This window comes from Vicugna pacos, chromosome 7, assembly GCF_048564905.1.
Source record: "Vicugna pacos chromosome 7, VicPac4, whole genome shotgun sequence".
Lineage (NCBI taxonomy): Eukaryota > Metazoa > Chordata > Mammalia > Artiodactyla > Camelidae > Vicugna > Vicugna pacos.
The window spans coordinates 26443588-26466897 of NC_132993.1; the positions used below are offsets into that span (position 1 = coordinate 26443588).

General features: G+C 39.5%; 1 protein-coding gene across 2 annotated transcripts in view; it reads right to left on the reverse strand.

Annotated features, from left to right (window-relative positions):
* The window catches only part of CPED1 (cadherin like and PC-esterase domain containing 1), a 258511-nt gene that overhangs the window by 174342 nt on the left and 60859 nt on the right, over positions 1–23310 (reverse strand). For both annotated transcript variants that reach the window (XM_072964602.1, XM_072964603.1), the window contains one exon: positions 18526–18601. In XM_072964602.1, coding sequence (XP_072820703.1) covers positions 18526–18601 — 76 coding nt within the window. The remainder of the gene's footprint in view (positions 1–18525; positions 18602–23310) is intronic.

Sequence of the window (23310 nt, forward strand, 5' to 3'; positions counted from 1 at the left end):
AATTCCAGCTACCTTTAAGTCAAAAGGGGAAAATATTGGGTAACAGTGAAAAAATATCAAAGTACAGGTTTTCTGTTTCTCTTTCCCCTTTAAGAAAGGGATAGACTGGGCTTTCAAAATTGTAGAATAGATAAACAAGATTACACTGTATAGCACAGGGAAATATACACAAAATGTTATGATAAGTCACAGAGAAAAAAATGTGACAATGAGTGGGTATATGTCCATGAATGACTGAAAAATTGTGCTGAACACTGGAATTTGACACAACACTGTAAAATGATTATGAATCAATAAAAAATGTAAAAAAAAAAAAAGAAAGAATGATAGATGCTTCTTTGGGAACCAAGTATTTGTACTGTTGTTTGAAGTAATGGGAAGAAGTAAACTGCTTTTTTTTAAATCTATATAAATGAGTAATAAGAGAGTGAACAAAGAGACTGATGAGGAGAGAGGATGTACAGGATGGCGTTTTGGTGAGCTAACAGGGTGGCCTAGGGAGAAGAGAGAGTTGTCAAAGCAGAATTTGGCAGAAATTCCATTGTGTGTTGAGTGAGGTTAGTCCCTGCTTCGCTGCCATTTTGTCCCCAACTTGCCTTCCCTCAAAAAAAAAAAAAATTTAAAAATTTAAACTACTCCTTAAGGCTTGTGGAGTCAGACCAGTTGTTGTTGGAGGCGGATGTTTTCGTTTGTTTGCTTAATACAACAGAATGCTCAGCATCGTCTCGTGGGGGCCATTTCTGCCAAGGTCCCCTACCATGCCTGGCTCAATCTCCCCGGGGCCAAGGTCAGGTCCCTTTGGCCCAGTTGGCTACTGGGGCTTCTACTGTGAGAGAAGGGGGAAGCAAAATCTGATTTTGAGAAAAAGTACAGGATGTTTCTGTTAGGAGAAAGGCTGAACTCAGAGTGTTCATTCAATTTCCTGGCTCTCAAGTGAAAGGTGACCAAGTTCAGGGCTGCCATCACCCATCAAATAATTTGCAATTCAGTTTTACACAGCTCACACCTGGTCTCCAACTTGCCGCTCCAGCTGATTTTTTAGAGAAAAATGCTCTTTGCTCAGCATTTTCTTCTCTCCCCCAAATCTGGCTTTTATTTACCAAATCACTTAAAACAGTCACAATATCCATTATATCCAGTAGTCCCAGGAGCTTGAGCTGACAGTAGGGCCCATGTTTCTCACTAGAAATTTTCAAAACTGACATGAGACTCTAGAATTTGGGGCTGTTTTTCAGTTTTGCTTCCCCCATGAGCCGTATTCCACGTAATGAAAGGCTTTTCACCCACAAATGGCTGAGAACATTGTCTCAATAGCATATAAACAGCAAAATGCCCTAGTAAAATCTGTCCAAAAGGTAAAATTTCTCTTAATTAAAAACTCAGAGTACACCTGGCACATTGTTTATCTTGCTCTCGGCACAACGTGTGTAGATTTACCAATAAATCACGTAACTGGAAAATTTTAAATATCACTTTGTGGGCGGTATTCTTGGCTTTTTATAGCCGACTCTGAATATAGTTTAAAGTTCTTTCCCTTAAATGACACAAGCTCTTCTAAAATTGGCTGTGGAATGACCTACACAGGGCTGGGAGGAGGAATCTCGACACAGAAACATTACAAAATACTGGGCTGAAAAGATAAATTAGGCCGAATCTGTTTACTTAACCATGTAATCTTTCTCCTTCTTAGTTCTGTATTTTGATTCAAAGTAAACATTCCTGCTTCTGCAATATTTGGAACACAGCAACAGAAATCGTACGTATGGCTTTACATTTGAAGGATAAACGCAGCCCCATTTCCACACCCTGCACTAGAGAAAAAGTTCAGGTCCAGCTAAGACACTGTTAGAGCTCAATGATATTAAACACAACCATCCCAGCACCCCCAAAACAGGAAAAGACCCTTGCTTTTTGTCATTGTTGTTCTTGGAAACCCTGTGCTCCATGAGTGAGGACAAGAGTGCTAGCTGGGTATTAGTTGCCAGTGTAATGGGGTTTCAGTGTGACACCGATCTGTGCTCAGCTAGGAGTTTACTATGTCTGGCCTTGATTGGAAGAACTCTGGATGAAGCCTGATAGTAAGGAATCTGTCCTAAAGGAAAAAGAGCGGCTAGAAGAAAAGTCCAAGGATAACAGGATGACATGGAAGAGGAAGGCAGCTTTTGCTCTTTGCTTCTATATTCCATGGGCCTTACTTCCACTCCAGCTTTTAGGTCAGAAGCGAAAACAGTCCTAAAAAAATGCATTTTTTTTTCCAAATTATCTGTGAAAAGTTGAGAGTATAACATTATATGCAACAGAAAAAAGAAGAAAAAAATTTCGGTGTAGAAAATTTTTGACTATTGATTTTTAATTACTAAATCAAGTTTTGACTTGTTCAGGCTTCTGATAACACCAGTGGACTTGCAGCCCATGGACAAGACAGTGACCGGTACACAAGATATGGAACCAACAGTTTCCACAGCAGCCAGAGGAGAAGCAGGCACAGCATGAAATTCAATATCTCTGAAGTTGGGGATGGGACAGCAAAGGCAATGGCAGGTGCAGCAGCAGCCTCTGCCATGTCAGACTCATGGTGGAGGCTACAGAGCAACTTTGGTGGGCACAGAGTGCACTGGTGGGTGCGACCAGTGGTGTATGGTTGGCAGCAGATGACAAGAGGGCACCAGAGCAGAAGTGGAGTAAATAGCGGATGTGGTATCAAGTAGAAGAGGATTGCTTTCATGAGCTCATAGGATATACCCTCTAAGACAAAGGGAGCATTTGAGAGCATCTCAATGATTAAGAATGCTACTGAAATTTAATGGGTGAGGATTATAAATGCTAGATCTCTGCCTTGTGTAGGATAAAGCTGATGTTTATTTGGAATGCACTGGTAAGGTGTAGATCCAGCACCTGTGTGAATAGTTAGAGGTCCATTTTCATTGACCAGTGTGCATAACGTGACAGCTGTTACTATGCTGAACATTACTCTGTGCAAAACAGCAAATTCTCCCCCATCCCATATCACTTTTTTTTTAATTGAAGTAGAGTCAGTTTACAATGTTGTGTCAATTTCTGGTGTACAGCATAATGTTTTAGTCATAAATATACATACATATATTCCTTTTCATATTCTTTTTCATTATAGGTTTCTGCATGATATTGAATATAGTTCCCTGTGCTACACAGAAGAAACTTGTTGTTTATCTCTTTTATACATAAGCATTAGTATCTGCAAATCTCAAATTCCCAATTTATCCCTTCCCCCTCTCCCCTCAGTAATCATAATTTTGTTTTCTATGTCTATTCCTTTTTTGTAAATAAGTTCATTTGTCTCATTTTTTAAGATTCCACATATAAGTGATATCATGTGGTATTTGTCTTTCTCTCTCTGGCTTACTTCACTGAGTATGACAACCTCTAGGTCCATTCATGTTACTGCAAATGACATTGTTTTATTATTTTTATGGCTGAGTAGTATTCCATTGTATAAATAGACAACATCTTCTTTATCCAATCATCTGTCGATGGACATTTGGGTTCTTTCCATGTCTTGGCTATTGTAAATAGTGTTGCTATGAGCAATGGGGTGCATGTATCTTTTTGAATTAAGAGTTCCCTCCTGATATATGCCCAGGAGTGGAATTGCTGAGTCATATGGTAAGTGTATTTTTAGTTTTTTTTAAGGAAACTCCATACTGTTTTCCATAATGGCTGCACCAAAATACATTCGCATCAACCATGTAGGAGGGTTCCCTTTCCTTCATACTCTCTCCAGCATGTATCATTTGTGGATTTTTTAACAATATCCATTCTGACTGGCATGAGGTGATACCTCATTGTAGTTTTTTATTTCTCTGATTATTAGTGATATTGAGCATTTTTTCATGTGCCTATTGGCCATTTGTTTGTCCTCACTGGAGAAATATTTAAGTCTTCTGCCCATTTTTGGATTTGTTTGCTTGGTTTTTTTGTTTGGTTTGGTTTTGTTATTAAGTGGTATGAGCTATCTGTATATTCTGGAAGTTAAGCCCTTGTCAGTCACATCATTTGCAAATATTTTCTCCTATTCTGTAGGTTGTCTTTTTGTTTTATTTATAGTTTCTTTTCCTGTGCAACCATATCACTTTTGAATGTCTCACTGGACAGTGAAGTAGATGAAAAGCCTGTTCAATTATTTGAACCTAGAGCTTGACTCCATTTTATGTAGAAACTCCAAGATTTTACCCGGTTTTAATCTGCACTGAATTTTTCAGGAATGTAATTTCAGAGTCAAGCAAGGGATCACTATGCTTTATTTGTAACTTCCTCAGGAATTGGTCACCAACAGCAAGGGGACCCCATGGACTCTGTTTCCAATCTGAACTTGTACCTGTCACCTTCTTGGAGATTCAGATTAAAACGGAAGCATTTGACTATTTCATTACACAGTCATGACACCTGTGGTGTCATTATGCCTAACCGTTTATCTATTAGATTACAAATTGTTACACTATAAAGTACTTTCCTTTTGTTCGTCCTTTATAGCAAAGCTAGGGCACTATACTGACTTGCTGAAGTTATGCTTATAGGTAAGTTATGGATATTTCCTTCCAGACCACCCAGAGGTTTATAAATAGACCTGTTATCAAAAAAGAATGTAAGGTCTGATAGGAGTGAAAAGATTGCTTTAGGATGATCTGAAAGTAAATGGAAGCAGGATTTTTGAGATGAAGAGGCCTGAAGATAGTGAAGTGGGTGGAGGCAAAGAAATATTTTTATGACCATTTTAAGATCCTACTTTTATTCCCAGATTAGTGAACCCTAAAAAACACTGATCTCACCAAACCAGATAAAAGTAGTGGTTAGCACTCATCGATGAATATTTATGGAAATGCTTATTAAATACTTAACATCTGTGGGTTATGGGCTCTGTGTGAGGCATTGCTCCAAGTACTTTAAGTGTATTAACTCCCTATCAGTCCTAGGAAGCAGAGTCATTATTGTTCCCACCTTGCAGACAGGAGACTGAAGCACAGAGAAAGTAAGAACCTTGCCCAAGGACAGTGGGCTGTTAAGTCACCAGGATGGGATCCTCCCACGCGCAGCCGGGCTCAATCTGCACCTTGTCACTATCCAACAGCAGATGTGCAATCAGGTCAGAGCAATTACTTGTCCTGAAAACCATTTTTGAGAACCATTAATTCCACAGAAATCCTGCAGTCCCACAAAACATAATTTGGTTCTACTCACATTTATTAGTTCACATCCCCAGACTGGGTGCTTTATAAACCCTTTGGCAGCTTACTCAGTAAATTCTAAAAACCTTCCCAAGAAGGTCAGAAGAGCAGCTTTAAAGAGCCAGAACAACTAATATTCGGTCCTTCAAGTGGCCCTGGGGGGTCACTCTCATTCCAGAAGCCCAGACCTCAGGCTGGGGGCTACACCCACATCTGAGTCTCCCCGAACCCCAGGTCTATGGCTGCAGCGTGAGGTTTGTCACAGTAAATTTTCTCCTTTGCCTGTAAAGGTTGCAGATGGCTTAAGAAGCTGAGCCTGAGTGGGCACATCGGTTAAAAAAGTAACAGAAGGAAGGTAAAGAGGACCCTCAAGGGACAAAGTGCCCATTAACGTGGAGGACCTCAGCTTCTGACTCTCCCAGGGCTGGCAACGTCCCATATCAGAATGCCTTCAAATATCTATTACTGAGTTCCCTAGGAAAAGACAAAAACAAAACAAAACAAAAACAATCTTCTGGCTGCAGCAGAGTCACTTAACATCTCATTTTATGTAAGTATTATGATCAGTAAGAAATTATAAGGATTACTTTCCTTGATCGAGTAATAACAACAGTAGTAACAGAGTGGGTAAACAGGTTCATTTTCTCATCAGACCCAGACACCAGGCTTTCTTAAATAGCTCCTTTCTTGTTTTCTTTCATTGTAAGACGGACTTAAAACACAGCGTCGTGGCTCAAGCTTAGTATAAGAGGTGTAGGGCAGTGCCTGTGACATGACCATGCTTCTTTCTAGCTGTAGAGCTCAGAGGTTTTCCAAGTTTCCATTCCTTTACCCAAAGAAGACACAACTGGATCTGCTCACAAGTGGCTTTAGAGGGTTAAGAGAAGAGGTCTGTAAAGTGTTTGACACAGCACGTAACATACAAGTAAGAAATTACTGTTACCTCTTGTTATTATTTTAGGTTATTTACCTAGGAAATAACCCTGTGGCATAAATCATGAAGCCCCACTATAATTAATAAACCAAAAACTAGACCTAATTCTGTTTGATGACTACCTGTACTCAGCTTCCAACTCTAAGAAATGCCTGCCTATTTCCTTCCGTATCAGAATGCCTTCAGAAAGAACACTATATATTTTTGTGACAGTTATATGTGAATGTGGAAAACCGAAAACCTCGTTCAATTTCCCTCTCCAAATCAATTCATGGATATCTTGAGTAATACAGAAATAGTGCCTTATATAGTACGCCCATAGATTTACAACACCTATTCTCTTAGGTAGCATTTTCATGACATCTCTCTGAGGAAAGAATGGCCAGGGTAATTGTCCCCATTTTACAAGTCTAGGAAAGAGGCACCAATGGGCTAAGTAGCTTCCCCAGAGGCATAGAACTATAGTTGGTAGCCGGGCAGAACAAGAACTCAGGTCTCCTCACATGCGGACCACAGGATTCCTGACTTCTGCCTTCACCAGGTAGAAGATTAGAATTCTTCTGACCTCTTAGGCTAGAATTCCTACCAGTGCTCAAGAACATCTTACAGATGCTCAAAAGTGAATGAGGCAAGACAGGCCTTCAAAAGGCCTTCTCAACTAATATGGCTGAATTACCTACTTTTGTCTATTTAGGAGTAAGTTGACCCTTACGATAAGCTGCTCATTTCCTCGTGCAATGATCGTCAACACTGAGATTGCACTGCTGCTATGACTCTGTGATGTCATTCATCAGAATGACTCAGAAGAAAAGAGAACGTTCCCTGTTTTACCACTAGATGGTGCTAAGGGAAGTTTAAAAAAAAAAAAACAACAGCCTCAAGAGTTATTGATGCAGTGAATCACAGAATTTGAGTGGTGTTTACTACACAATAGAGTCCGTACGTCGCTCCCAGACAGAACACCCAACCCATCATCAAAGACTAAAGCATCTTCCAAAGCTATCCCATCCATTCAGTTAATTATACTTCTGCCACGATACGTAACCTTTCTAATCACAACTCCAGCTACAAATGAAGGAGTCTAAGTTTCTATGTAGGGAAATGAACGTATTTCACTTTGCTTGCTGCAACTCTCATTTTGGGTTTTTATCAACATATATTTCAACAGGATGTGTCGGCCTGGAAGACACTAAATGCCTATTAAAACGTATCAATCCTAATAAATTATATTGTTTAATTATTACAGTTACAATGAGACCTTCAAGAAACGAGTCATGACATCGTCTTCCCATGAATAATGTGCTGGATAACATACACTTTATGAAGTTGTGCACCTTATAACTAATGCATCATTTTAGTGGGTTTTCATTTTCTAATGTGGATGATATCTTGCAAATCAAAAGTCAGTGCCTGGCCCTGGAGTTCCATGAAAATGAATGAACAAAGCCATGAGCACCGCAAACCTACTCACACAATTTTTTCTTTCATAACACTTGTAATTTTGCTGTTGTTGTTAAATATCTGCCTCCACCACCAGGAGACTGGGCAAGAAGAGGCTGTCTTCAAGTTTAACAGACTGTATCCCCCAACACCAAAATCTCTCTCTTTCCTTCTCTCTCTTCCCCGGCCTCCATACACACACACATATACACAAACACATATGTGTGTGTGTATATACACACACACACACAGAAAAAATGAATCAAAATTATGGTATAGTTCTCTTTTGCTTACTGAGTTGACTCACAAAACAAGGCAAGTATGTAAGGTTCAGGATGAGTTTTCCCCACGTCAGCAGCTAAATCCTAGACTGCGATCTTGTCCTTCACACCTTCTTAACCTAGCTCTCGTGATCCCCAGATGGTGCAGCCCCTGATGGCTTAAAATTGTTTGGCCACTTCTGTAAGACATTTTTCATCTGTTTTGAATCAAGTTATGTTTTTTAGGTATCTTATTAAGATTTCAGTTCACTGCTACTATTCCCGCTGCATGGACAGTGGCTCAGGAAGAAGTGATATGGGGAAAATAACCACAATCACTGTTTGGATGATGTATTTGTTGAGGAAAGCGCAAACAAATGTGGTAGAGTTTATTTTAGAGGGCAATGTACTGAGTCATGGAACGTGTCTACACATGGCAAGGAATCAACTATTGATTAACAACTGCAGGCTGCCAAACAGGATAAACAAATCCATGAAGTACAAACATAGTTTACTGAGTTTTTATTAAGTAATGCAAAGAAACCCAGTTTTGTCGTCTAAAGTTCTCCATGTTTTAACAAGTCGCTTTGGTGCCATGTAGACACAATGCTACTCCCCTTTGTTTAGCATAGAAATAAGTAAATGGGGACTTGCTGCAGAGATTTGGACACCAAAAGTGAATATCTCTCTTATCACCTCTTCCTTTACAGTGTGTTGAAAATCAGAATTAATAATCAGAATCACACGTATTTTAAGTGTGCACACCCCCCTCCCCTTGTGTGTCGCAGTGTCTGGCACAAGATTACAAACTCTCTAAGTGAAATAAATGCTTTCACCGGTGTGATGGCAAGAGGTACACAAGTCATGAACCAGAAATGTAAAGATTTACCAAACCAGTTCGAGTTTAAAAGGTGAGGGCCTTTTAACCAAAGAGCAGAGGGATTAATCAGCTCCCTCAGCTAGTCGGTCTTTAGCACAACCTCAGAGATGTCAAGAAGTTGCCAAATGTTCACTGAAAAATGGACACTCTGTCCCTTTCAAATTGGCCTGATGCCAAAGGGCAAAGTACAAATCTGCGAGCAACACAAGAGCAGGACATGCTATTGGGTCAGTGAGCTTGGTCTAGCTTCTCCCGTAAACAAGAAGAAAAAGTGAATCTCCCAGAGCTCACACTCACCCTCATACCCCAGTGCTACCAGCCTACAACGACCTGGCTGGGCAGGAAGCACTTTACGGTTTATAGCCCAGGCACATCCACAAGCTTACTTCTTAGTTTTCAAGATACGCCAAGTAGAAGGAAGAGTTATGTAGTTTCCAACCAACAGGCGGTAATAAGCAGCAGATCTTTTTTCCCATTTTCAAGGAAATGAAGCAAGGCTGTGCTTTCATTTTCCCCAAACTTCCATTTGATTGTGACTGTGGTTAGTTCATTCAGAGGTTTATGGCTCGCAGGCAGAGTGATCGATTCCATGGATTGATCAGACGGAGCAGGCGATCACTGCATTTGCGTGATTCAGCAGTTTCCACGAGGTTCTGACTGGTCTGCAATGTGTCTAAAATTCTTATCAAAAAAATTACTATTTTGGATTGAAGTATTTCAAGTGAAATAAGGTATACTTGAGAGAGGAAAATAGAGCAGAACGAATTGATTGATCATGTTAGCAATCTCTGGAGAGCAGAGAAAGATCGGAGAAACTGTGAGAACTGGGGTTCAAGAAAACATGAATATTCCCTTACTTTGAAATGAATCATTTAGGCAAAATCATTAGTTCTGTCTAAAGAAGTCCATGAGCTTTATTATAGCCAACCAATCAATATTTAGCCAAAACCTATAATAGACATCTACTATTTCCGTCTGTCCAATCTCTCTTTCTTCCTTTGGGGATCTGTTCTCCTGTCTCCATACGGACCCGGTGGAGCTGCCAATCCCAGCTTCCCGCCTCTTCCACCCACCCTTGGCTGTTAAGGGCTAAATTGTGTCCCCTCAAAATTCATGTTGAGTCCCTCACCCTCAAGACCTTAGAATATGACTGTATTTGGACAAGTCTTTAAAGAGATGATTAAGCTAAATGAGGTTATCAGGGTAAAGGCCAGAAGAGGAGAGGGCAGTAAACACGGCTTTGAAGGGACAGTGAAGGGAGGAGCTTGGCTTGAGCAAAGAGGTAGGTTGGGGAACAGTGAGAGGCCAGGGAGAAATGGGGCTGGCCTCCACCGTAAGGGGCCCTGAATACCACCCAGAGGCATTTGGACCAGCAAAGTGGTTACGAAAGTAGTTTCCAGACTCCTACTGGCTGTCAGCAGATACCATTTGTTAGACATGTGACCCTGAACTTTTTACTTAATTTCTCTACACTTGAGTAAATAAGGAATAATAATGATATCTCCCTCATGGAGACGTTGTGGGTATTAAATGAATTAATACATGTAGATCTACATGTAAGTATGTATTTTTAAAACAAAACACATTATTGTTAATATATATTTTACATAGATATTGTATTAATGGGTAAAATACATAATAATATAAAATATATAATATATGTGTATATTGGGGTTACTCTTCTTTCTTTTATTTTTAACTCAACAGTATGTTGTGAATATTTTTCTATGCCAATATATGTATAGATCTCCATCATTTTTAATGTCTTGATAGTTTTCCACCAATAAATATGCCATGACTTGTTCACACTTGGAATTGCACAGTACTTTCGTATATAAAAATTGTCCATGAACAGGGAAGTATGGAAAATTATGTAATCTCACTAAGTTCACATTTTCCTTTCCTTTTGTTTATCTGCATTTTCTATTCTTTTCATAACAAATGTATCTCACCAGCGCAATAAAGGCATAATAAAAGGGAAAAGTAAAAAGAGTGAAAAATGCATGTGTGGTCATTTTAAACTTTGATTTTTATTTTCATTAACTTCCTTTTCATGGGTGGCCAAAAACCTAAACAGGATACAGGAAAGAAAGAGAACATCCTAATAATTCTCATGCTTGATAAATAGAATCACAAAGGTATTTTCCACCCCCACTGACTGCTGTTCATGCTTTCTGTTCTAAAGTTCCTTATCCAGAATCCCGATTCCCAGGCTGAGCTCTCGACAGCTTTTTAGGGTCCAGCAGGTGTCAGGAGGGGCTTCCAGGGCCACCAGGAGGAAGAAAAGAAAGGGCAAAGGAGAGGACAAAGAGAGGAGGATCCTACCCATTTTCGATCAAAGCAATTTCATTTCTTCCTACATTAAATAGGGCTTCTGAGGTTGGGTTTTTTTTTCTCACTTTCAGGCTTTTGGGGTTTTTTTTAAGGGCTTAAAGAAGAAAAGTAATCCACCTGACATCCTCTGCAGTCGGATCAATGCTTTTCCTTTCTGATTTAGGTTTTCTGGCCACATCTCAGACACCTTCACTTTCTTTCACAGGAGCCACGAAGAAAAACCGTGGAAGCACAACAGTCAGCAAGAAGTATTGGATTTACTTCCTCTGTCCCGAATGCAGAACCATTAAGATGAAGAAAACTGCCCAGAGAGCTAATCTATAAGAAGTCAGAACACATCACTGCATAAGTAAAGAGAGGCACCTCTCACCATTATCTCCCTACTTCATCCTCTGGCGGTCAGCCCTGAGCCCCTCCTCTAGAGAAATGGTGAACACATATTTAAAGGCTTTATTGAAATGGTAGAAAAATGCAAGCCTGACCATGAGAAGTCCACGTCCATCTGCAGCCTGCGTGAATGAGGATAAGCAACAATGTGAGAAAGCATGAAGTTTGTTCTTTTCAGACAGCAGTCAGGTGAGCAGTCTCTTGGCTGCAATGGCCATCACCTAGAAGTTGGTACTGCATCATGTCATCTATTGGTATCTTTTGTGCCTGTGTGTGTAACGTGATAAGTTCTCTAGTCCTTTCAATGGAGCAAGTACCTTATTACTCAAAATGGGTAATTGTATCTTGGAGGAAGGAGACAGTATTCTTCACTTCTCCTGCCCCGTTCTCTGCCCCATAGCACCAACTCACCATTGAGCTTGCAGTGGGTAAGGGGAAAAATTCACCCCAGCATTGTCAAAACCCCCTGAGGATCAGCAGGGCTCCCCTTTCACAACTCTAACCCCCTCCATTAAATGCATCCTCTCCAGTCTTTCATTTAAAAATGTCAGTGTAGTGACCATGAGCTGAGCTTGAGAAGTGAAAAATCATGTCCTGACCTCAGGGAGACTCAGTCCTTGTAGGAAGGCAAACACATACACATCCAACTAAGACACATGGCGGCTCGGCAGTAACAGAGACTTTCACAAGTACAACAGGAACAAAGAGGAAAGAAAGTGCAAATCTACTCCAGCAAGTCGGGTAGACCTCCCTTGGCTAACACTCCTGAGTCACAACAGTTTAGATTTTCAATATTAAAATACAAAGAGGTTCCTAGTAATTATCCCTGGCTTGATAAATTCAAGATACTTAGTTTCTTCTTTGCATTTTCTTCATTTTAAAAACAATATGCTCAACTTGGAAGGAATGTGTCCTTTTCTCACCACTGGACTTTTCTGAGACCTACAGCTGAATGGCAGATTTAAGCTCCTGGCATCTAACTTGTTTAGCCCAACTGGTAGTTGCCGAAAACTGCAGGAGACAATCTTTTTACAACCCACACCCAAACCATCAGCATGCTCTGCAGGCTTTTCTTTTGACCTACATTCTGATCATGGAGGAGAGGATCTTCTCTACCTGTACTGAATTGAAAACAGCATTAAGAACTACAATTTACTTCCATCAGCCTTAGAATACATGGAAATTCCGCCTGTATTTTTCTATACTGCAAGTGCTAGGAGTAGTTATTAAGTATATTAGTGGGAAATTAGGAAAGGTTGCTTCAGGTCACCAGCCAGTTTGTTGGTGGTGGTGGTTGAGCTGACAATTACAGGACTAGTGTAATTTTTTTCCATTTCAGCACACGAGGAAGATATCCTCAGAAAAGAGAACAGCAAATTTGTGTGATGTTCACCAGTGTTTGTTGTGTAGGAGCAGAGAAGTTAAACTGTGGTGATTTTTCTTAATTGATGGCTTAAGAGCTTGAGTGGAAGGAAAATACAGATGCTTGCAAGGAAATATTACAAGTGGCAGACTGGGTGGTCCAGGTTTGGTAGGAGAGAAATTATGGCCCCCCAAAAATGGCTGATGGACTTGGAGAAAGTAGCAGAATTAAGAGCACCAAAAGTGTCACCCAAGGTTCCAGGCTCAGAGGCACTGAAGTAGAGCAAAGTGGTGGATGGGCTCTCAAAGATGGAGTACTGTTGCGATGCCAGTTACTGAGCAAGGCGACAGGAGTGGGAGGCTGAAGTCAGAGAGAAATAAGTCAAGGATTTGCTGAGATCCAGGAGCTGTGAGGTTAAGATGACTAAAGAGTCATTGTGGGTATCAAAATCCACAGGAATGATGGCAGATTCAAAGTGGACGGGAATAAGTTAACCCGGGGGGATGTTCTCCTACTGGATTTGTTGAATGATCAGGATGTTGGTGGATGAGAGAAAGAAGAAGTAGCAAAGAGATGTCTACGACCCTGCCCAACTCCAGAGACTGAGATTTTAGTAGAGGACCCAGCTTCCCTGTCCTGAGGGGCCAGCAACGTTAGTTAGCATTTGGGAAGGAAAATGAAAGCCAGAGTTACCAAGGGTTTAAGGAAATGCAAACACATGCTAAGGGGGAAGAGCATAGAGAGGTAAGGGGATAAGGAGGTGGGAGAAGAGGGGCCACAGGATGGGATCTGAATCTTAGTGGTAGCCACATTTTACAGGGATGAGAAACAGGAGGGCACTTTAAGTTCCCAACACTGCCACTCTGCCGAGGTTCGGCTGGGTGGTGCCACGTGGTGCTGCCTGTGCTCTCCTATGTCTTCAACTCCTCTTCTCTTCTTGGAACCCAAATGGCTCATGTTAAAGGGTCTACACATTTGCTGAAAATGTGCTGGTTTCTCTGGTCTCTCAAACTTCTGAATTTGTTACAAACTTTTTATGTCACATACCAAGCCCTTGTGAACATCTGGGTGTGTGACTTCTGGTCTAGATAAAAGTCTCTTCCTGTCTCAAGTCAGAACATCAGAGAACTAGTTACTGGGTCCTCACTGTTTAGTCCCTAGACAGACTGCTGTGAGCAGGCCCAAGAAATTTGTTTTATTTATGAAAGGGATGGGGGGAAAAGATCACTCCAGCTCCAGCCTCGATAATGGACTGGATTATCTGGGGGCAAGAAGGGAAGTGGGAAGGTATGACAGCACGTTGGCTTGGACTAACCGGTCATGGTAGAGATAGAGAAAAGCAGATGGATTCTGTTAGCTTTGGGTGTGGAGGGCTGGCTGAGGAAGTGAACAGGAATTTGAATGCCCTTCCAGAAATTCCACCAATTAGAAATTCATTGCATTTGCAAACTCCTTTTATAAAAATGCAAATACATCTAAGAGGCTTAGGACTGCAGTGAGGGTGTAATTTAGTTTGAATTAGTTCCATCAGCTTTCTTTCTGCTATCACCTAGCTGAAGTCAGTCATACTAAAAGGAAGAGAGTTTTACTTGGGGGGAAAATGTTTTGCATAAGGGATATAACTGTGTGTGGGATAGGAGGTGAAAATCTTTGGAAAGATAGAAGCAGGAAGGAGCATGCAGAGGACACACAGAAGGAGTGTCGGCATTTGACAGCCAGAGAACCAGCAAACTTGGCCCTCTCTGAAAGTTTGCCTGATTGCCTCATAGAGATGAGTTCCCAGTCTTCTTTTACACTGGGAATCCCATTTCTTGTTCTCTTGTTGGAAGGAGAACATTTCTTCCAGTTGTAGCAGAGGGGAGGAAAAAATGAAATCAGTAAAAATCCTCAAAATGCATTAAGCATTGACAATTTCCACGCGGCTTTGTTTAAATTCAAGCTAGGCTACCTGATGGCCTGACAATATTTCACTGATATCATATAAGCTGCACAGGAATTTTTAGACCTGGCATATTAAAAAACAATCATTAGTTCCATGTGACAGAAATAACTAATTTGTGGTCAACATTTAAAAATAAGTTTAATTATGTTATTTTAAAGATCTATTTTATACTCGGTAGTAAATATCTATATTTTTTTAAGGTCCAGTCTTGTTTAGATACAACAAAAGGTATAAATGTTATTTATCATGTTCCTTTTTCTTTCTGTACTCATGGGTTACCGAAAAGATGAGCACATAGATTCTAAAATGTCCAAAATGCTATCTTTGAGTACAAGTCGGGGTACATTTCAAACTTCACATGAAAGCCAGTGCTCAGAACTAAGATAAAACTACTGGAGAAAATGAGTAATGACCAAACTTTGGCACACTCCTAACCAGGGCTTCTCGACGGTGATCCTGCTATAAAAAAGAACAAGAACAACTCCCAATCCAAGTAAAACAGTTCCCTCATATTTGGTTTTATAGTTATATTTCAAATATGGGGGAAAAAAACTTCTCAAAAAACCAAACTTAATAAAGAGCAACCAAGAACATTAGCAAAAAGTTTTGGCCAATGAAAAATTATAAAACATTTTTTTTCTTTCAAAAAGCAAAGCATTAAATGGCAAGATACAGATAAATCTCTGGGTGAGGCAATAAAAATGCCATGGCTTTGTGCCTTTCGATGTGAGTCACAAGTCTAACAGCAGGTACATTCTGTGTGGCTGTGGAACGGAACAGAATGTGTTAGTCTCATATGCTGTCTTCAACACGCCTCTGTCTGCATCGGCTCCTAAGTCTGTTTGTCCTGCCACACTTGCAGGACAGGCAATCATCCCCTCTTTCTTAGCATCCCTGTCTCTACTTACTGCTCAGGATAAAGCCTGGGGCAGCATGTTGTATGGGAACAAGGCAGGGCGGAATCTTGGCACTATTAGTCACTGCCAAATGTTGTATTTTCACAGATTAAAAAAACCTGAAGCACAACTAGGCTTTAAATCTTGCTCTGAACTATACACTGATGAAGCTTCAGAGCTAGAATCTGTCAGGTATTCATTCTTCTCCGAAACAGCCAGGAGACCCTTCTCCATGGATCTTCCATGTTTTTGCACCGTCTGCAAACAGAGGCACTGACCATCTGTCCTGAACTATCTTTTCAAAGATATTTATGCAGCAGATAACCTTGAAAGAGATGGTGTCTCACTCCAGAGCAAAGAGGAGGTTTTGTCCAGTATAACAAAGACAATGCCTCTCTCTGGGGCAAAGGGCAGGCCTGCTCACTGTCCATTACAAACTTTCAAACTCCCGAGGCTCAGAGTTCCTCTCCTGAAACGCAAACCACTAAGTATACAAGTGTCACCTAGCCCTCTTCACATCACCCCGTGGGAGCCGGGATTCAGCGAACCAGTGCAAATGCTGATAATCTGTCTGCTGCTATTGCTATAAATAATAAAGTCCTTTGTCTCTGACCCAGGAGTCTTCTGCCGTCTCCAATGAAACCGTGGCAGGCTGACTTGTAAGCCTGGAAGTAGGTGAAGTCTCAGACCCCTTGACAGAAACATAAAATTGTGCTGATAATCAATCATATAAAGAGAGAAAATACTGAGAGCCTGTTGCTTGACTTTTCAAAAGTAGGATGATCCAGTTTTCGGGCACTATATGTTGGTATAATATATTATATGCATCATTCTTCAAATTATACACACACATATGCATACCAGTAGAATATACTTTATTTTTAAAATTAAATCTGTGAGTCTCACCATCCTCGTTTTTTGGATTAAAAAAGTAAAACAAAACAAAATGAAAAAAACCAACAGCAGCCTGAATTTAACTCACACAGCTAATAAGTGGCAGAGCTAAAATCTGATTTAAAAATTTATGGTTTGCCTGTCTCGAAATGCAGCCCAGCTCAAAATGCCATGGGCCACTTTGACTTGTAGTGAAATGGATAAAGTATATAGTATTATGTTTAGTTTTACTATCTTATCTTTTTAATAGTAACTTGTCTTTTAAAATATATTTAGGTACCAGCATGATTCTATCTAATCTGTATTCAATACCAAATATTCAGTATTCACAACAAATAACATGTTTTTAATCTTGTGAATACTGAGTTTGTATTATATGCTGTGTATTCATAGCAAAAGTCTACAGCATAAGCGATTGTTTATAAAGCTTATATCAGAAAACAGTGTTGTAGACATACTCCTTCAAACTACACATCTAAGAAAATTATCTTCAGCTACAGAAAGATAACATTACAAGAGAAATAATTCCACTTAAAAGGCTGTGTATTCTGTGAAATTATCTTCTTAATCACAGAGAAGAATAGAAGATTAACAAACTGGGCAGAGTTAAGAAAGGACTACATATGTCTAGAACTTGCAGATATTCTTGAGAATAAAAAATACCTGAAGCAAAAAAAAGACAGAAAAAAAAGCTTTTTAAGGTTATGGAAGCAATACGTAAATTTAAGTAAGAGTTGCTTCGGGAATTTTTTAAAACTGCTAATCCATTTCTGGCTATAAACAGGCTTTCATTCTTACAATCTTTTTCTGCAAACTCCAAGGCTCATCAATCATTTTGAAATGTAAACAGCAACAAAGAAAAACATGCTTTAAAAATAGGCAGGCTCCATTCCAAACATTAAACAAATATTTTCCAAATTGCCTTAATTAAAGGATTTCCAGATACTTATGAATAATGCCTTCATGGAAATAATTATTTACTTGCTTCTCATGAAAACATTACTTTTTTCATAAAATAAAAAACTATCCAGCTAAGATTTACAAAAACAAAACAAAGATTATGGAGTCAGTTACAACTGTCCTGTGAAACAATAACCACAGAACCAGGAATAACAGCTATTATTTATTTAAAACAAGTATCTTAAACTGAAATTTTAATTGCTGGTTTATGTTCATTTTAATTTAATCCTTGGTAAATGACAGTAGAAGACCATAGTCTTAACACTGGGACATACCAATGTGGTTAACATTTGGTGGGGAAGCCGAAACCCCATGGAAAAGCCAACGGGTTAAGATATCAGTTTTCTGATTCGACTTGGGACACAAATTAATTTTTTAAAAAACATTATGAAAACTATGTGGATCTAAATTTTAATTATATAGTGAAATACTTTCCAGGGGCATAAGCTGTTAAACATTAAATGGGTTTTAAACTAGAAATGTGAGGAACCCTGTCACTGATGGGTTTTAAAGTAGGCTATAATTTCCTCTATGAAGATACATCCGCTATCTGATGTTTTCTTTCCACTGTGGGAATCTATGAGGAAGCGAGATGGTAATTTTTGTCCCAACTTTCTATCAAGACTAACTGAGAGAATTTCAGAAAGAAGAAACCTGTTTGCTGGGATCAGACTCACTTAATCATAAACAAATACATTTTTTAAAAACCTCGAGTTTTATCTAATTAAGGAATACTAGGATAATTGCTTTTAAAATAAAGCAGTAATTATTTCTGAAGACAAATACATAGGAAGAAAAGGAACATTCATCTAGAAAGTGAGAAGGCAGGACTTAAAGAAAGAATATCAGTGTTACGTGTTATTCCTTATTATCAAGGTCTTCCCACTGGCAAAAGCTTGTGGATTCTGGAAGATTTGTGAAAGTGATAAACAAAGGAGCTTAGTAGACTGAGCTGAGATCTCCTTATTTGGTGTCTACTGAGGAAGCCTACATATTTCACAGGTTTATGCATAAAGACGCAAACAGAAGATTACCTGGAAATCTTCTAATTATTTGACATAATCCTTCCTTTCTGCAAAGATGATGCTGTATTTCTGGTAATATGTTTACCTGAAAGGAATGAAAAATATTCTAGTGAGTTATGCATTCATAAATGCTACAGCAAAGAAAACACAAACAGCCCGAAGGGTACAGATGTGAAGCACTGTCCACACCATTCACCCCCTATCTTCAAATCTCTGTAAGTCAGCATTCAAATCCAGAATAATAAAGTGGCTTATTTGATAACATAAAATAGAAACTTGCTGTTAGAAATCTTCAAAATATTTGGGAACACTTTTTAAAACTTTGATATATTTCAAAGCCGTGATACTCGCTAGAAAAAAAAGGGAATAATTTATGTCACGATGGCAAATGGAGGAAGACGACTAACTTGATAGTTGCAAATTTTGCTTTGTCAAAAAAAATAGCACTTAACATACCTCAAAGTCAACTAAACTCCAAAGTTCCAAAGCCCCTCAATGACTTGAATCACAAACATCTAAGTGGAAATTCAGTTCTAAAACTGTTAGCATTTATAGCTTTCAAGTCATACTGAGGGCATTATTCCTTCCAAATATAAAACCCAGTCACCACAAAACTCTATTTTAACAAAAATCTGTTCTTAGGAAGCTTCGTAAGTGTTATCATAAACTCAAAGATATATTTTCATTTATAAAGAAGAGATACAAAACAAGCTTGATTCTCTCCTTTTTTGAATCTACAGATTAAGCCAGCAATTCTCAACTAATTCCCTCAAGAAATGCCAAATATGGTAATGCCTTGTTAAAACCAACAGAAAGAGATGAGTGTAAAGCAGCTTGAAAATTAGATGCGTTTTTGAGCAATTATTGATTATTTTCAAATCGATTCACTCTACACTAATACCATATTAGAGCTTCTTTACTGTGGCCTGCTGGCACGACTTGATAAAAAGAACCCAGCTAGAGAAAAGAGAAGGAACCAGAAACATGGGTTGTAGTCCCACTTCTGGTACATAACAGAATCAGAACCTTGAGCACGTCACTTTGCTTCTCTTTTTCAATTTCTCCATTTGTAAAATGGAGACTTTGGTCTCTAAGTTCCACCTCTGCCCTGAGCTTTGATCAATTCAATAATTCAATCATAAGTAGTTTTTTAAAAAAATGATTCATTTAAAGTGCTTTGAAACAGTTCATGGATTAAAAGTTCTCTAACCCTGGCACTCTTGTTAACTCGATCCATTTATTCAGCAAACTGTAAACTTTCAACACAGGTCATCTATGAATAAAGCCAGGCTTTAGCAGAATCCACTCTTGTGAATCTGGGAATTGAGAAAAGGCTATAAAAATAGCACACTTTAGATTTTAGGGATGTTTACATTTCTCAGATTCAAAAGTAAGAAAGTTCGGAGACTAAATGTAGGAAAAGAAGAAGGGCTTTCACAGAGTCCTGAAGTTTTAAATTCAGAATCCCTAAGACAGGCTGGAGGGAGGGGACAGAGCACTGCAAAATTATGGGGAACCCATCATAGAGATTTGGGGTTTTTTTTGCTATTATTGTTAACACACAGAGCACTTCTCTAAATTAAATTGTGAAAGGTTTCAAAGGTCAGTAAACTGGAACCATTTTCCACCACGTAAGGCAAGATCACTCAGTTGCTGTTGATGATTTAGAATCTCTAACAATAGGAGGACCAAGAAAGAGAACCAGCATTAGGTGAGCAGCAGGTGAGGCTACTGACCCAGGTCCTGCTTAAAACTCTCTCTCCCACTTCTTGGGCTCAGAGCAGACGTGCCGCCATCGCAGACGCTCAGAGCATCCCTGTTATGCCGTCCTGACCTCTACAAACTGAAAGGAGGAGCAGAGCCCTGGTAAAATGGGTAGCAGTAACTGAACCAAAGGGCCAGAAGAATTTGTGTAGACGCTGCAAAGACAGAGTGCAGCTCGCACAGATCCCAGATTGACGGGTAGTTGCTGTGTCATATTAGAGAGATGGCTGAGTTTTCACATGAGACCTGGGTCAGGAGGATGAACTGACTCAGGGTCAACAAAGCACTTGCTTGAAAAGACCAGAGCCAAGCCAAAGGAAGCAACTGCGCTCCCTTTCCCACCCGCCGCCCAATGACCTCTTCCCCTGCTCTTTCCTCCAAAGTACAGCCTTGGAATTCACAGAGTCGAAGAAGATGACATGACCGTGGTGACACATGACACTAGAAATATCGTCTCCCTTCTACTCTGGAACCGAGCGCCAAACTAAGCAGTTAAACTGAATAACTTGGCACAAAGAAATAAACACATTCAAGGGCCATGGGTCCTACAGCTGTGGTAAATCGACTTTATTATACATGTTTTAAATTTTTAGTTATTAAGCCTAATAATACTCTTCAATATCTTAGTGTTTTTATTCTTATTTTTCACATACCTCATAAAATATGTCAGATTTGCATCATTATCAAGTAGAAAATAATCAAAGAAGTTTTAACTAGGATTAGCTGACTTTTATACAATGAGCTTCTCCAGATTAATACTGCAATAATTGTTTTTTAATAGGATTTTATTCCGGGCAGTTTTAGGCTCATAGCAAAATTGAGAGGAAGCTACAGAGATTTCCCATTTATCCACTGCCCCCCTACCACCACGCACACCCTCCTCCATTATCCCCCAGCAGAGGGGTACATTTGTTATAATTGATGAACCCACATTGACACATCATTACCACTCTAATAGTCATTTTTAAATATATACCAATATAGTAACATAATATATTTGTATTGAGTTTGAATGCATTGAATTGAGTGTATTGAGTCTGTAAATGTGTGTGTGTTATATAGACCGCTGTTTTTCTTGGTATAAAACCTGTCATATCTTTGAAAAGATTAGAATGCATCTGAAAAAAATGATAATGGCATTTGAGCCCCGGAACATTTCTGAGATCAAACTAGGAGAAAAGAAATGTGCATTCAGGAAGATTTCAATCCTAACGTACTTTCTAGAATCCTAATCTGGGGTAATCTGCATCTAAACTGTTTTCATTACATATAATTCTTATTTTGAGACATATTTAATTAATAAGAGCAACAGTAAAAATATTATTTATAAACATTCAGAAAGTGTTGTAATAAATCAAAAAAACTAAGATGGCAGTAATACCATTAACTCATTAAGGAGAGGAGACATTTGAATTTGGGCTATTTATAAAGTGTAAGAGGGCACCGAGGGATTTTTTTTGTTGTTGTTACTCATGAACATGGAGAGGGACACACACTTCACATTGCATCATAGGGAACTTTCCTTCATTAGGTCTGTACAGATGTTCACATCTTTTATTTTATCAAAAATCAGATCTCTGACAACTGTTCAGTATCATCCATTGAGAAGAGAATTAATGGCAAGAAGAGAACCAGTTAAAAGAAAAAAAGTATTTTTATCCCTTATGTCTCTCGTGTGCATTTACCACTCCATCATATTCACCTGAAAATGGCCTACCACACTCCAAAATATGAGCCAGTTCAGCAGTTCTCAGTGCTCCAAAAGCTAAAAACAGCATCCTGGATTCAGGGACTGCTAATCCTACAAACATTTAGAACTAGAAGTGAAATCACTCGGCTCTTGAAACACTAGGACCTGCCTGTGAGAGGTGAGAGACAGCCCCTCTTTCTAAACTTGGTGGCACCCCGTTCATGGACCCCACTTCACTTTTACACCCCGTGGACCAACACGCTTTTAAATTCCTGGTACTCTCCTCCTGACTGGAGAGACTCCGGGCTTTTCGTCTTTTATAACAGATCTCATGATCGTTTTCATTAAACACTTAAATTCCAAAGCTCTGAAGTGGTCAGTAATCCTTTTTTGAGCAGGTGCCCTGTCTCTGTTCATTCCAAGGTCGCTGACAATTCTACAACATCCCCAACAAATCTGAAGCAACTTCTGTTTTGAATAGTTATGTTCACATAAGTAACTACATGGCTCAAAACACTTCAAATTATTCATGCTCCAAACTGACAGTTATCTAATATGCACCATTTAGAATTTATGTATTCCTTAGGAATATTCATTAGAATAGGCTGTAAGTGCAGTGGCTAAATATTTATTTAGAAAGATGCTGTAGTGATACAGTTAAGAAATAGGATTTAAAGTCAGACTGCCTGAGTGTGAATCCCAGGGGCTTCACTTGTTACCCAGGAGGACTCAAGCAATTTTCTTAATCTCTCTGTGCTTCAGCCTCCTCCTATGTAAAGATGGATATAAACAAATATGTAAGCACTCAGAAAGGCACCCACAGGAGCCCCTGGCAGGGCGGAGGGTGGGAATAGAGAGAAGCTGAGCACTTATCTTCTTGGCTTCCTCTCTGCAGGGCCATGATTTGGCAATGGCTGCATTCCTCTATGTTTAGAGCTCCTTTCCAGGGATCGCTCTTTTTTGGCTCCAGCTCTCAGATTTAGCTACACCATTCCTTCTACATGGCCTTCTTCAGACCAAGGATGGTAAAATCTGGTGCTGATGCTGATCCCTGGGGGCCTCTAATCTTTTCGTTTCTCTTATCCTGCCAAACGCTCTGTAAATAGCTCTTTCATTAGTTCCTCTTCAGTTAAATCCTTTTGAGTACGGCATGTGTTTCCTGCTGGGAGGTTGACTGATAAACACAGCAAATATTGTCGACTTTATTCTGTAGCTGGTGGGAAGCCATGCAAGAGTTTAAGCACAAAGATAGCCGGGGTAACTCAGCATTCTGTATTTTTCGTGCTGATTACTGTGTGCTGGGTGGATTTCAGGGACAAAATATTTGCTTCAGAAAAATC